This window comes from Gossypium raimondii, chromosome 8 (assembly GCF_025698545.1).
Source record: "Gossypium raimondii isolate GPD5lz chromosome 8, ASM2569854v1, whole genome shotgun sequence".
NCBI classification, from domain to species: domain Eukaryota; kingdom Viridiplantae; phylum Streptophyta; class Magnoliopsida; order Malvales; family Malvaceae; genus Gossypium; species Gossypium raimondii.
Window position 1 is genome coordinate 8,307,014 of NC_068572.1, and position 12,755 is coordinate 8,319,768.

At 33.1% G+C, this 12,755-nt stretch overlaps 1 protein-coding gene and 1 long non-coding RNA gene across 2 annotated transcripts; one reads left to right on the top strand and one right to left on the bottom strand.

Annotated features, from left to right (window-relative positions):
• The first annotated feature begins 4,033 nt into the window (after positions 1 to 4,033).
• On the top strand, positions 4,034 to 10,872 carry LOC128042992 (uncharacterized mitochondrial protein AtMg00810-like). The gene is made up of 3 exons (XM_052634767.1): positions 4,034 to 4,559; positions 4,656 to 4,780; positions 10,612 to 10,872. The coding sequence occupies exons 1-3, from the start codon at positions 4,034 to 4,036 to the stop codon at positions 10,870 to 10,872; spliced, it is 912 nt and encodes a 303-aa protein (XP_052490727.1).
• Positions 10,873 to 10,951: 79 nt separating this feature from the next.
• Positions 10,952 to 11,974, bottom strand: LOC105793555 (uncharacterized). The gene is made up of 2 exons (XR_001133472.2): positions 11,698 to 11,974; positions 10,952 to 11,514 (listed from the first exon to the last, which is right to left on the bottom strand). It is a non-coding gene; the product is annotated as an uncharacterized LOC105793555 (long non-coding RNA).
• Positions 11,975 to 12,755: the final 781 nt, after the last annotated feature.

Sequence of the window (12,755 nt, forward strand, 5' to 3'; positions counted from 1 at the left end):
GATATGTAAATATTTGATGATGAATAGTTATTAAAATGGCTAAGTATGAAGGTGTTTGTTGTTATAAATTTCTAGGTGATAAATTATGCATAGAAATCATGAAAAGTAAAATTGGTAGTGAATCGTTTTGAGACAAGAAGAGTGACGCGATTTTGAAAAATCACCAAGGATAGTAGAAAATGAATTAGAGGATGGATGAGATATAGAATTAAATCTTATTGAGTCTATTTTCATAGAAAAATAACAGTGTAGACAAAGAAATTATGTATCTTGAGATATTTGCATTTTAGTTAGACAAGGTCAAAGTGGTTTTCGGAATCCCCTGTTCTAAATTTGGAAAATTATTAAAATTTTTATAAAAATAGTTATGAGTTGTAATTTATATTTCTAGATTTCTTATTGAGCCTATTTTCTGTAGAAACAATTGAGAACACCATATGAAGTATGTACAATGAGATAATTGAATTTTAGTGACGAGAGGCAATTGATCAGTGAAACAGGGGAGAATTTAACTAATAAACTGTACTAATTGGCTGAACCAAAAATTCTAAAAAATTTATGGTAAAAAGATATATGATTCTAGTTTATGGGAAAATTTACGGATCTAAATTTCTAGTTATTTAAATATTAATCAGAGGCGTTAAATCAATAATTTCTCTAAACCATTATGCATATAATAACAAGTTTTATAAAAGTTTTTCAAACTCATATACAATTGTTAGTGTTTCAAGGCTGCAACTATTTTTTTAAAAAAATAAGACTAAGTCCTAAGGAGATTTGACAAAGTCCTAGAAGATTTGTTAGCTTGTTAGTAGGAGTAGGAGTTGTTAGCTTGTTAGTAGGAGTAGCAATTTGAATTTTTTAATGAGGTTGTTACTTGGGACTTGTATATAAGGGCTGCTTTGTTAATAAATTAAATCATCCTTTCATTCATTTTTTTTCTATGCTTCAATTAGTTCTTTGTTAAACCCACATTGGTATCAGAGCTATTTTTCTTGAAGAACTTGTGAGAAAATTTTTGTAAGAGTTCTGAGAGAAAATTGAGAGATACACTTGTGAGGTTTTGAGGAAAATGGAATCGGGATCAAGTAACCTATCTGCCTTAGCCCCACCTGTGTTTGATGGAGAGAATTATCAAGCATGGGTTGTGAGAATGCAAGCATACATAGAGGGTTGTGATTATTGGGAAGCTATTGAGGAAGATTATAAGGTGACTCCACTTCCCAACAATCCAACTATGAACCAGATCAAATGGCACAATGAGAGAACCACCAGGAAGGCAAAGGCAAATGCTTGCCTCTATGCTTCAGTTTCACCAACCATATTCAATAGAATTATGGTTTTTAGATCAACGAAGAAGATATGGGACTACCTTAAGGCTGAGTATAAGGAGATGAGAGGATCAAGAGCATGAAGGTGTTGAACTTGAGCAGAGAATCTGAGATGCTACAAATGAAAGAGTTTGAGTCAATCAAAGAATACTCGGACAAGCTGATAGATATTACCAACAAGGTAAGAATCTTGGGACTGATTTCTCTGATTCTAGACTGGTGCAGCAAATACTAGTCTCTGTGCCCGAGAAGCATGAGGCAATAATTGCCTCTTTGGAGAACACCAAGGACTTGACTCAATTGAGAGTAGTGGAGTTGATCAATGTTTTATAGGCACAAGAGCAAAGGAGATTAATGAGGCAAGAAGGAAGCATAGAAGGAGCTTTGAATGTTAAGATGCAGTAGAGTGAAAAAGGAAATGATCAAAAGTGGAATGGGAAAAAGAGTGGTGGCAGTAGTGGTTTAGAAACTGCTGCAAAAGGTAATGGTACTGGAAATTCTCACAAGTATTCTTCGTATAAGTTTTGTGGAAAATAGAATCATCCTCATTTTAGGTGTTGAAGAAGGCCAGATGTAAAGTGCAGAAGGAACAATTTGATGGGGGCACATTGAGAGCTTCTGCAAGGAATCAAAAAATCAGCAGCAAAGTGGAGCACATGCTGTAAGAAGAAGAGAAACAACTATTTGTTGTCTCTAGCTTCTCATCAGGCACTCCATCTGAAAATTGGGTAGTTGATAGTGGTTCATCAATCACATGAATTGTGACGAGAAACCGTTTGAAAATCTTGATAGGTCATTGAAGTCAAGAGAAAGGATATGAAATGGAGAATACCTAGAAGTGAAAGGAAAAGGCACAGTAGCAATAGAGAGCTATGCTGGAACTAAGTTGATTTCAAATGTTTTGTTCGTACCTGAGATTGATCAAAACTTGTTAAGTGTGGTGCATTTAGTAGAAAAAGGATTGAAGGTAATGTTTGAAGAAGGAATGTCTTTAATTCTTGACTCTTGTGGCAATGTATTGTTTAGGATCAAGATGCAAAAGAAGAATTTCTCATTGAATCAACTCGAGGAAGAGCAAGTGGCATTCAAGTGTCAAGTTAGTGGCTCTGAATTATGGCATAAGTTGTTAGGACACTTTCATCAAAAAGGTTTGTAGTTCATGCGGAAAAATAATATGGCAATTGGGTTACCAATTTTGGAGGAGTTAAATTTGAATTGTAAAGCTTGCTTGACTGGCAAACAAACAAGGTTGCCTTTTAAAAACTCAACTTGGAGAGCCAAAAAAAAGTTGCAGTTGATTCACACTAACCTGTGCAGTCCACAAACAACTTCTTCATTGAATGGTAGTAGGTATTTCATTATATTTATTGATGAGATTACTAGAATGTGCTAGATTTAATTTATGAAGCAAAAATCTGATGCTGCTGATGTGTTTTTGAAGTATAAAATATGGGTTGAGAATCAAAGTGGTTGTAAGATTCAGGTTGTCAGATCTGATAATGGGACAAAATATACCTCACAAAGGTTCAATACTTTTTATGAGGAAGCTAGGATAGAGCATCAACTCAATGCTCCCTACTCTCCACAACAGAACAAAGTTAGTGAGAGGAAAAACAGGATCATTATGGAAATGGCTAAGTGCATGCTGCATGGAAAGTCCCTACCTAAAGAGTTTTGGGCGGAGGCAGCTAACACAACTGTATTTTTTCTAAATAAATTGCCTACAAGGGTATTGGAAGAAAAAACACCCTATGAAGCTTGGTTTGAAATGAAGCCAACTCTGAAGAATTTGAAGGTATTTGGTTGTTTATGTTTCTATCATGTTCCACAGGTTAAGAGGAACAAGTTGGAAAAAAAAATCTGAGCGTGGAATATTTGTTGGTTACAGTTTGGTGTCAAAAGCCTATAAAATCTATCAACCTCAGATAGGGAAGATGATTGTGAGTAAAGATGTTCAGTTCCTATAAGATAAGCAGTGGGATTGGCCAAGTAATGCAAAAGAAAGAAAACAAGAGTCCTCTCTTAATCCTAATAAATTGGTGGATGATACACCAATTAGAGGTATAAGATCATTGAGTGAAGTTTATCAAAGGTGCAGCGTAGCTATTATTGAACCTGCCGGGTATGAGGAAGCCAAAGATAATAAGGATTGGATAAAGGCAATGAAGGAAGAGTTGGGTATGATAGAGAAAAACCAAAAATTGGAACTAGTTGAAAGGCCTGCAAATAGAAAGGTGATTGGAGTAAAGTGGGTTTTTAGGACCAAACTTAATCCTGATGGCTCAGTGAATAAATACAAGGCTAGGTTGGTGGTGAAAGGATATGCACAGCTTTGGGGAGTTGATTTTTCTGAAACTTTTGCTCCTATGGCAAGAATGGACACAATTAGGATGCTTTTGGCTATGTCAACTCAACAAGCTTAGAAGGTGTTTTAGTTGGATGTGAAGTCAGCATTCCTGAATGGAGTATTGGAGGAAGAAATATATGTTGAGCAACCAGAGGGCTTCATCACACCAAGTCAAGAAGGTAAGGTTTGTTTGTGAAAGAGGGCTCTCTATGGGTTGAAACAAGCTCCCAGAGCATGGTACAGCAAGATAGATGATTTGTTGAACTTAGGCTTTGTAAAGAGCCTGAGTGAATCCACTCTCTATGTAAAGAAGTCAGGTACAAATCTAATCATTGTATCTCTCTATGTAGACGACATGTTGGTGACAGGAAATGATGCAACTCAAATTGAAGTATTCAAGAAGGATATGATAGAGGTATTTGAGATGACTTATCTTGGTGAGATGCATTACTTTCTGGGAATGGAGATCAAGCAAAGTCAAAATGAGGTGTTTATTTGCCAGAAGAAGTACATGAAGGAGATTTTGAAAAGGTTCTATATGGAAGAGTGCAAGAGTGTGAGCACTCCAATGAATCAAAAAGAAAAACTTCAAAAGACGGATGGGGCAGATTCTAAAGATGAGAAGGTGTATAGGAGTCTTGTTGAGTGTCTTATGTACCTCACATCCACTAGGCCATACATCGTGTACACTATAAGTGTTTTGTCTATATTTATCCATTGTACAAGTGAAATTCATATGATTGCTGCAAAGAGAGTGTTAAGATATTTGAATGGGACACTTGCATATGGAATCAATTTTAGTAAAGTTGAGAAGTTCAAGCTACAAGGTTTTTCTGATAGTGATTGGGCTGAATCACTAGATGATATGAGAAACACTTCAGGTTATTGCTTCACGTTTGGCTCAGGTTGTTTCTCTTGGTGTTCAAGAAAGTAAGAGATTGTGCCTCAATCAACTGCGGAAGCTGAATTCATTGCAGCTACAACTGCTGTGAACAAAGCCTTGTGGCTAAAGAAGCAAATGGATGATCTGCATTTGAAGCAAGAGGGGGTTATAGAAGTGTTTGTGGATAATCAAGTTACTCTAGCTATTTCACTTAATCTTGTATTTCACGGAAGAACAAAACATTTTAAAGTCAATTATTATATGCTGAGGGAGGTACAGAAAACAAGTCAAGTAAAATTGGTTTATTACAGATCAGAGGACCAGGTGGCAGATATTTTTACTAAGTTTTTCCATGTTAGTCGATTTGAGTTTCTTAGGAATAGACTTGGTGTCTACAGCACTTGAGTCTAGAGGAGAATGTTAGTGTTTCAAGGATGCAACTATTTTTTTAAAAAAAATAAGACTAAGTCCTAGGGAGATTTGACTAAGTCCTAGTGTCACGGACTTAGAATTTTCACCTCACAATTTGTGCAACCTTAGGCAGTTTCTCGCTCTTAAAAATGCCTAACTCCCACAATATGAGGATTCAACAGAAATCCTTTTTCAAAACCAACACAAACGAAAGCAACTCAAAGCCAAACAAAGATGAACGAAGAACGAAAAACGAAATAAGAACAAGCCACAAGAAAATTAGGAACACAAGAGAGAGAAGTTTGAGTAAATACTCTCAAGAATTCTTATTTCTATTCAAAACTCAAGTGATTTACAATGAGGGGAGAGGCCTCTATTTGTAGTAGAGCCTCCCCAAATCCAACGGTACAGATCAAGTACATCAACGACTAAGATCAAAAGGTATCTACAAATCAAATCTCTAATATTACAAAATCATATCTTCTAAGATTACATATCATATCTACGATTGCATATCCTCGAAGATTATGTTTCCATATGTGTCAAGCTTGTAGATGGGCCTTCAATCTCTTTAAGCAATGGGTCAGTCCGGTCGGGCCAAATGACCTCCTTCCCACTTGATGGATCACACGAATGTGTCATGGTTGCAGGCTTCCATGCACAACCCATGACACTAGGAGATTTGTTAGCTTGTTTGTAGGAGTAGGAGTTGTTAGCTTATTAGTAGGAGTAGCAATTTGAATTTTTTGTTGGGGTTGTTACTTTGGACTTGTATATAAGGGCTGCTTTGCTAATAAATTAAATCATCCCTTCATTCATATTTTTTTCTATGCTTCAATTAGTTCTTTGTTAAACCAACAACAGTAATCAATAAAAGCCTGAGATATAAACTCATTAGCATTAGCAAGATGAATTATCTTAATTGTATAATCTAAAATTAATTATTTAAACAAGCAATCTCGCGAACGAAAAGTTGCGAGTTGATAACACATATGTGATTATTTTGTAGATGCATCTACCAAAATTATATAATATCAAAACCATCCACATGTTGGATGAATGAACCTATATTCGTTTTAGAAATGCAAGACATCAAATCTCAACTTTAGCTAGTGAGTTTCTAATAATTAATTTTCATTGAAAATAAGCAACACATAAGAATTCTTTAGAGTAAAGAATCTTTTGGTTCTTTAATGAATGTTCACATGAATTCTCAATTAATTTTCACATCATATATGATCCAGGATGGTCTACCTGGTCATGCTAAGTAGTAAATGTATTTGTAACATGAAACTTTTAGTTTACTATAACATGCTTTTCAATTGTACTAATAATGTCAATATAAATTGTGACAATTGATAATTTATTGTCATTCCTTTTACTTTGTATCCTTATATAAGCATTATTATGAAATTTACTTCGAAAATGTCTAAATCAATGTGAAGTCTGTAATGTCATTAACTCAATAAAAAATATAATTTGCAAACAATTATATGCAATATTCACTTTAGGAATATGCCAAAATCTTCAAATGTCCAAATTGAATTTAATGATCAAAAGTGATTATAAAATTTATTATATTTATTGTAGACATTCATTTCAAGGAATGTGTAAAAATAATTTAGACAATAATGTAAGCATATATCATATTTCTTACCAATAAGATTATATAGATATCATCCACTTCAAAGAATGATTAATTAGTATAAACCATTGATCATTCTATTCTAAGAATGAGCATTTAACAACATTTCAAATCATACATCTTCTTCTTATCTATTTGTCAATATGACAATATGTTCCATTTTAATAATTGTTATGTATTGCTACATTTAATTCGAGGAATGGAGTAGATTCAGTAGAATGAATAACTCGTTATTTTGTTTAGCCATAAGAAGGCATGTCAATTCAGAATGCTTTTAAAACCCTTTTCACAAGAGTTTTGCATCATCAATTAACTAGAAATAAATAGTCAAGTCATGCATGGAGTTTATCATAAATCAAATGTATGTATAAAATGACATTTAAAATATCAAACTGATATAATGCTAGAACTAGCAAAAAAATCATAAATAATCACAAACATGCATAAAATTTACTTCAAAAATCATACATATCATGTTCACTAAAACTTTTTCACTTACAATTGTTCATGCCATCTCACTAAACGATTGCTAAACGAATAAAATAAAATACACTCAACAGCTCTGCAAAAGTGAATGTTGTCAACCAAGATTATTCAAGAATTAAAATTTTGGTTGTAATTAAACTTGAAATTCTTCAATAGAATTAGCTCAAAAATCAATTAAGACATTCCTCAAAGTTTGTCCTTAAATGGACTTAAAACAATCATGGTTGATGTGAAATAATCTTGATTTTATTAATATATATAATAATTTTAATCATTGTTGATTAAGAGAACTTTTAAAAATATTAAAGTCCAAGAATACATGATGTCTAAAGTTAAGAAAAATTATATATATTCAAATTGGAACCGTCAAATAAACACATAAAACAACTAGTTTAATGATGACTAAGAATGGATTCAAGGTCACATATTATGATGAATCTTAGGCCTTTATTAATAAAGGTGATCGATAATATTTTGGATTGTGATTTACAAATCTATCAATTTATAAATTAAAATTAATTTATCATCATTCATATATAATCATCAAGCAATTATCAAATAACATATATTAAGAAAAAACATATTTTTATGAACAAAAATCTAGGTAACATACAAACATGTGATATGGTAAGTAAATTTATCTCAATTTTTTTTCCTCTACGAAATTTTTAATAACAACTTTCTTGTTTGACGCTACGTCTTGATAATTTTATCAAGAAGTAAGCAGATCAAACTCCAATTGTAGACCGATATCAAATCTTTTACCATCTGTCTAAGATCTTGAAAATCATGGAGAATAAATTTGATCATCGACAAAAGAAACTATCACTTTGAGCAAGATCGTGCTGATAACGTATTATAAACTAAGAGAATAATACAAAGATTAAGAGAGAAAGAAAGATAAAGAAATGAAAGGATGATTAGAACTTCACTTAGGATACTATAAGCTTGTACATGCCCTCTATTTACAGGGCTTCAAGTACCATAAGTTGCAAAGTATTAAGGACCAACTATAAGGTACCCTATAAATGATTTAGGGTTACAAGATAATGAACTTAGGGAGTTATGGAAATTCATTCTTTAGGGGTTACTATAGGATAAATTTGAGGGAGTTATGGACATCAATTTATCAATGGATTTACAACTGATGGAACTTTAAACCTAAAATATAAGAAAAATATGATTAAATTTTTTTAAAAAAAGTTGTGTTAATTTTATTTTTAAAAATTATGTTTGTTAATGTAAAATAGAATTATTACTTATAGAGAAATTTAAGCATATTAATTATCACTTAATGAATATTGGAGTTATATACCAATTAAAATTTATGTTTAGCTTTATAAATAACATTAAGTAATTAGACATATTCAACGTGTAACATCTAAGAAAATACACGTAAAAAATAGAGATTTTTTTTTGCATTAATAAGTTAGAATTATAAAAAGAATGAATAACTGAAGCCAAGGTTCTTCGAATATGCAATATCGAATCATATTCGAATAACAATGGAATCAAAGAGTGTTTGAACAATAATGGCATAGGAGAGTGACTGAAAATTATTTTAATTAATGATGATGTATGATATTATTTTGAATTTTTTCTATAAGTTTATATTATGTGAAACAAGCGCTCTTAAAACTATTTCTTTTTATCTATTTGTTTGGTGCAGGTAAAAATGTTTTGTGGGTTTGTTTTAAAAATAAATTCAAATTTCAACAATTGTTTTTAATCACTATTATTAAATATATTTATAATTTTAATTTAAATATTTTTCTTATTTATCATGAACTAATAGTATAATTGCTATGTGTTGTGTTACTTTTTTTTCAAATTAACATTATAATTTACTTTCTTATATAGTTTCAAATTTAAATATTATTTAAAAACTAAAATAAATTATCATTATCAATAATAAATAGCAATAATTAAAAATACGTTATTTAAAAAGTAATTAAAAATTAAATGTGTAAATTTACGCAATACATGTGATATTAAAATTAATATTTCAAAATACCCCAACTACTTTGAAGATGAGGATGAAAAAAAACTATTTGAATAAAAAATATTAGTTTTAAAATTTTATTCTATTTTGCACACCTAAATTCACAAGAAATGAAAAGATTATTTAAAATTTACAACCGCACCGTCATAAAATAGTGAATTTAATCTCTCTTCTGTCACTATGTGGCATATTTTCATTAAATTCATCAAATGCAACCATCATCACTTACTACGTTACAAGCATTCTTATAAGGGATAAAAATAGTATAATAAAGTATGATGTTAAAACATACGATAGAAAATGTCTTCTCTCAATGAAAACGCTGCTAATGAAGATTCATCTGTGGAAGGGTTGATCCTTAAAAAGGTTTGATTCAAAGATAAAGATGAGACTACGAATAGCGATATGTTGATAGATTCAACCGCTAAACAACTAATCTCTTGGAGAGATAAGCTTGTAGGTCATCTTTCTAAGACTGATTGTAATGGCTCAAAGGAAAAGGAAGACTTTGACATCCTCGAAGGAGACATACATAAGTCTTTTGTTAATGGAGTTCCTTCTATCAACTTTTCTGATAGGATTCACCAAATTCTCATTAGAGGTATGGATAATACAATGATTTTAAAACTTCTAGGTCGTAACATTGATTTCTCGATTTTGCAGAATAAAGTTCACAGCACGTGGAAACCCTTATTACCTTTTCGCTTGATGGATATTGAGAACATATATTTTTTTGGTCAAATTCAGAATAAGCTTGACTATGAAAAGGTTCTCTTTGAAGGTCCTTAGGTCATTTTCGGCCAATACTTGATAGTACAGCCTTGGATGGTGTCCTTTAATATGGACAGGCTTTCCCGATTGTGGTAATGTCTTGGATCAGACTTCCCGGTTTGCCAGGCTATTTATATAAATGTAAAATTTTGATTGAAATAGGGGAAATGGTTGGGAAGGCGGCCAAATTAGAGTTGCACATAGACAGTATGATGAGAGGTCACTTTGCCCGAATGGTCGTTTACGTTAATTTGGATAAGCCACTGGTATCCCAAATGTAAAAATAGAATGTCGGTAATGACAATATATCATAAAGAAAAGAGAAATAAAAATAAAGAATACATAGATTTTTATACGTGAAAATCCTTTTGGAAAAAAAACTATGGACAGAGAAAAAGAAAATTCACTATATCGAATTTAAATAATTACAGGAGGAGTAGACTATGCCTAGTTATAGGCTTATAAATCATATTCTAATAGGAGTGTAGTAAGATTGAAACACCCTATTCTAATCAATTATAAATAGATAGAGTTTAATAAGGTTTTAAAACCTTATTCTAAAATAAAATAAAATAAGTATAGTTCTATAGAGATTTTACTTTTATTTATTTTATCACTATATTTTATTTTAATAAAGATTTGAGTGACTTAATTCTAATACAAAATTTTAGTCAATGGTAGACGACAAAGAGTGGAATATGAATTTCATCTTACGGTTTGCTTTCACTGTTGAAGGTATGGTATGTGAAAGAGAATTGTACCTTTAGAGTTTCTGAAACCAACGCGGAAAAGGAACCGACACCACCTGAGGTGGCACCGAAAAACCATAGTATGGTAGTGGACGGCCATAAGGAGAAGTGCGAGAATTACAGGCCTTGGATGCTGGTGGAAAGGAAATCAAGGAGGAAGGTTAGGGATTTTGAGCAAAAGAAAGCTGGAATTCAGGGAAAATTTTGGAAGGATCCCTTTTCAGATCCTTGTCTGATGTTAATTTGAATCCAGAATTAATTTCTGGAGGATTGGAAGTTTCGGCTGATTCGCAATGCAACAAAAGGAAAGAAATCCGTCACGCAAATCAACAAAACAAGGAAACTTTTATTACATTCTAACGGTAAGATAGCTAATGGGTCAAAGATGAAAAGTAATTCTAATGTTTTGGGCTTCAGCAACAGTGTCGACCCAATTTCCATTCTTAAGGGCAATAATGGATCGCTTATTGGACCTGGTCCGTCAAGCAAAGGTGGTGTTGTGGCCTCTTCTCTGTTCGGGGGGGTCTGCGAAAAGAAAATAGACTATTTTGATAATGTGGGCCTTGGTGTTAGATTGGAAAGTAGGGCCCAATCCGTCATGGCCTAGTTATGGAAGGGCTCAGGACAGCAGATTGCATCTGTTGCTGGTAGCAGTGTTGGTAGTCCGGCAGCGGCAGAAGGTTTACCCGATCTGTGTAATGAAGCTTCCGTCGGGAACGGTGGTGATAGGCCTCACTTCTCTTTAGCCCTGAACCAAGTCTTTGATGGTCAATGGAACGAAGTGGTGGCGGTGGGGGTTGGAAACCTGGATCCCGATAGGCACACGGCTGTAACTTTTCAATAGGGAAAGAAAGCAAACACTGCCCTTCCAGCTACGAGGGAGACAGACCTGGTTTTGGAGCACAATGAAGCCTTAGTTAGGGGAAGGGAAATTCAAACCAGAACTGGACGTATTGCAAAAAAATTAAATAAAATCTCCCATGGTCGTAGTAGTCGGTTTAAACCCATTGGTGGTCCTAAGGTTTGAATAAAAGAATCAATGGCTCAACTAGCAGAGAGCCTTTAGACGCACCTTGTTGCGGAAAATGCTGAAGAAGGTCCCTCCATCGTCGAGGATCATCAGGCCAGAATGGTTACTCCTGGGCAGTAAGACTGGGAGTGTTTTATTTTGTTGATTTTAAATTGTCTATTTTTATTTTACTTTAATTTTATAATTTATTTATGGATTCAAATCTGAAAATTTTTACATAGAATTGTCAAGGATGTGCCAACAGGAATTTTATTCGAGTTTTTTGGGAGTACCATGTGAATTATTGTCTAGATATTGTTTGCTTGATAGAACCGAGAGTAAAGAGTAAAAAATAAAATTGCCTTATTGAAAAATTGGGTTTTAATTTTTCTCATTTTATTGAAGCTATTGGATTTTCATGTGGTATTTGGGTGGGATGGAAGGATGCTGTTTGGATACAAATTCTTCAAAATCATCCCCAATTCATTCTCCTTAGTGTTAATGGACTTTTTCCTATTAATTCCTTTTGTATTTCTTTTGTTTATGGCAGCCTTGACTAAAGGAAACGTAAATTACTTTGGGATAAAAAAGCACTTGTTCCTCTGGTAAGAGATGTAATATTTTTGGTAATTTTGTTGATTCGTGTAATTTATAGGACTTGGGATACAATGGGCCTTCCTACACTTGGCAAAGAGGTGGAACGCTAGTTAGACTTGATTGGGCTTTAGCTAATGATGCTTAGGTGTCAGCTTTTCCGTAGTATTTAGTCTCCCATTTGCCGCGTATTAAATCTGATCATAGACCTATTATGCTCAATACAAGAACGGATATTAGGCTGGTTAAAGGGAGACCTTTTAGGTTCCTAGCGGGATGGACGAAGCACAACAATTTTCCCACGTTTGTCAAAGAAAAATTGAACTTTGTAGGGAATATGGCAGACTCTTTCAATTCTTTTACCACTTGTATTAAATATTGGAATAGGAATATTTATGGTTTCTTGGGTTCTCAAAAACATCTCATGAGGTTGTTTCATAATATCCAAAAGGCTTTGGACCACTTTGATTCTAGTCATCTAGCTCAGAAAGAAATAGAGATTCGACGAGTTGGAAAATTTGTTAAAT

Bases quoted from the DNA above. Each gene is read 5' to 3' on its own strand.
- LOC128042992 (XM_052634767.1), top strand. From the start codon at position 4,034: ATGTTGGTGACAGGAAATGATGCAACTCAAATTGAAGTATTCAAGAAG. The intron at 4,560-4,655 runs GTTATTGCTTCA...AATTCATTGCAG, and splicing joins TGATATGAGAAACACTTCAG to CTACAACTGCTGTGAACAAA. The intron at 4,781-10,611 runs GTATTTCACGGA...TCACTGTTGAAG, and splicing joins TAGCTATTTCACTTAATCTT to GTATGGTATGTGAAAGAGAA.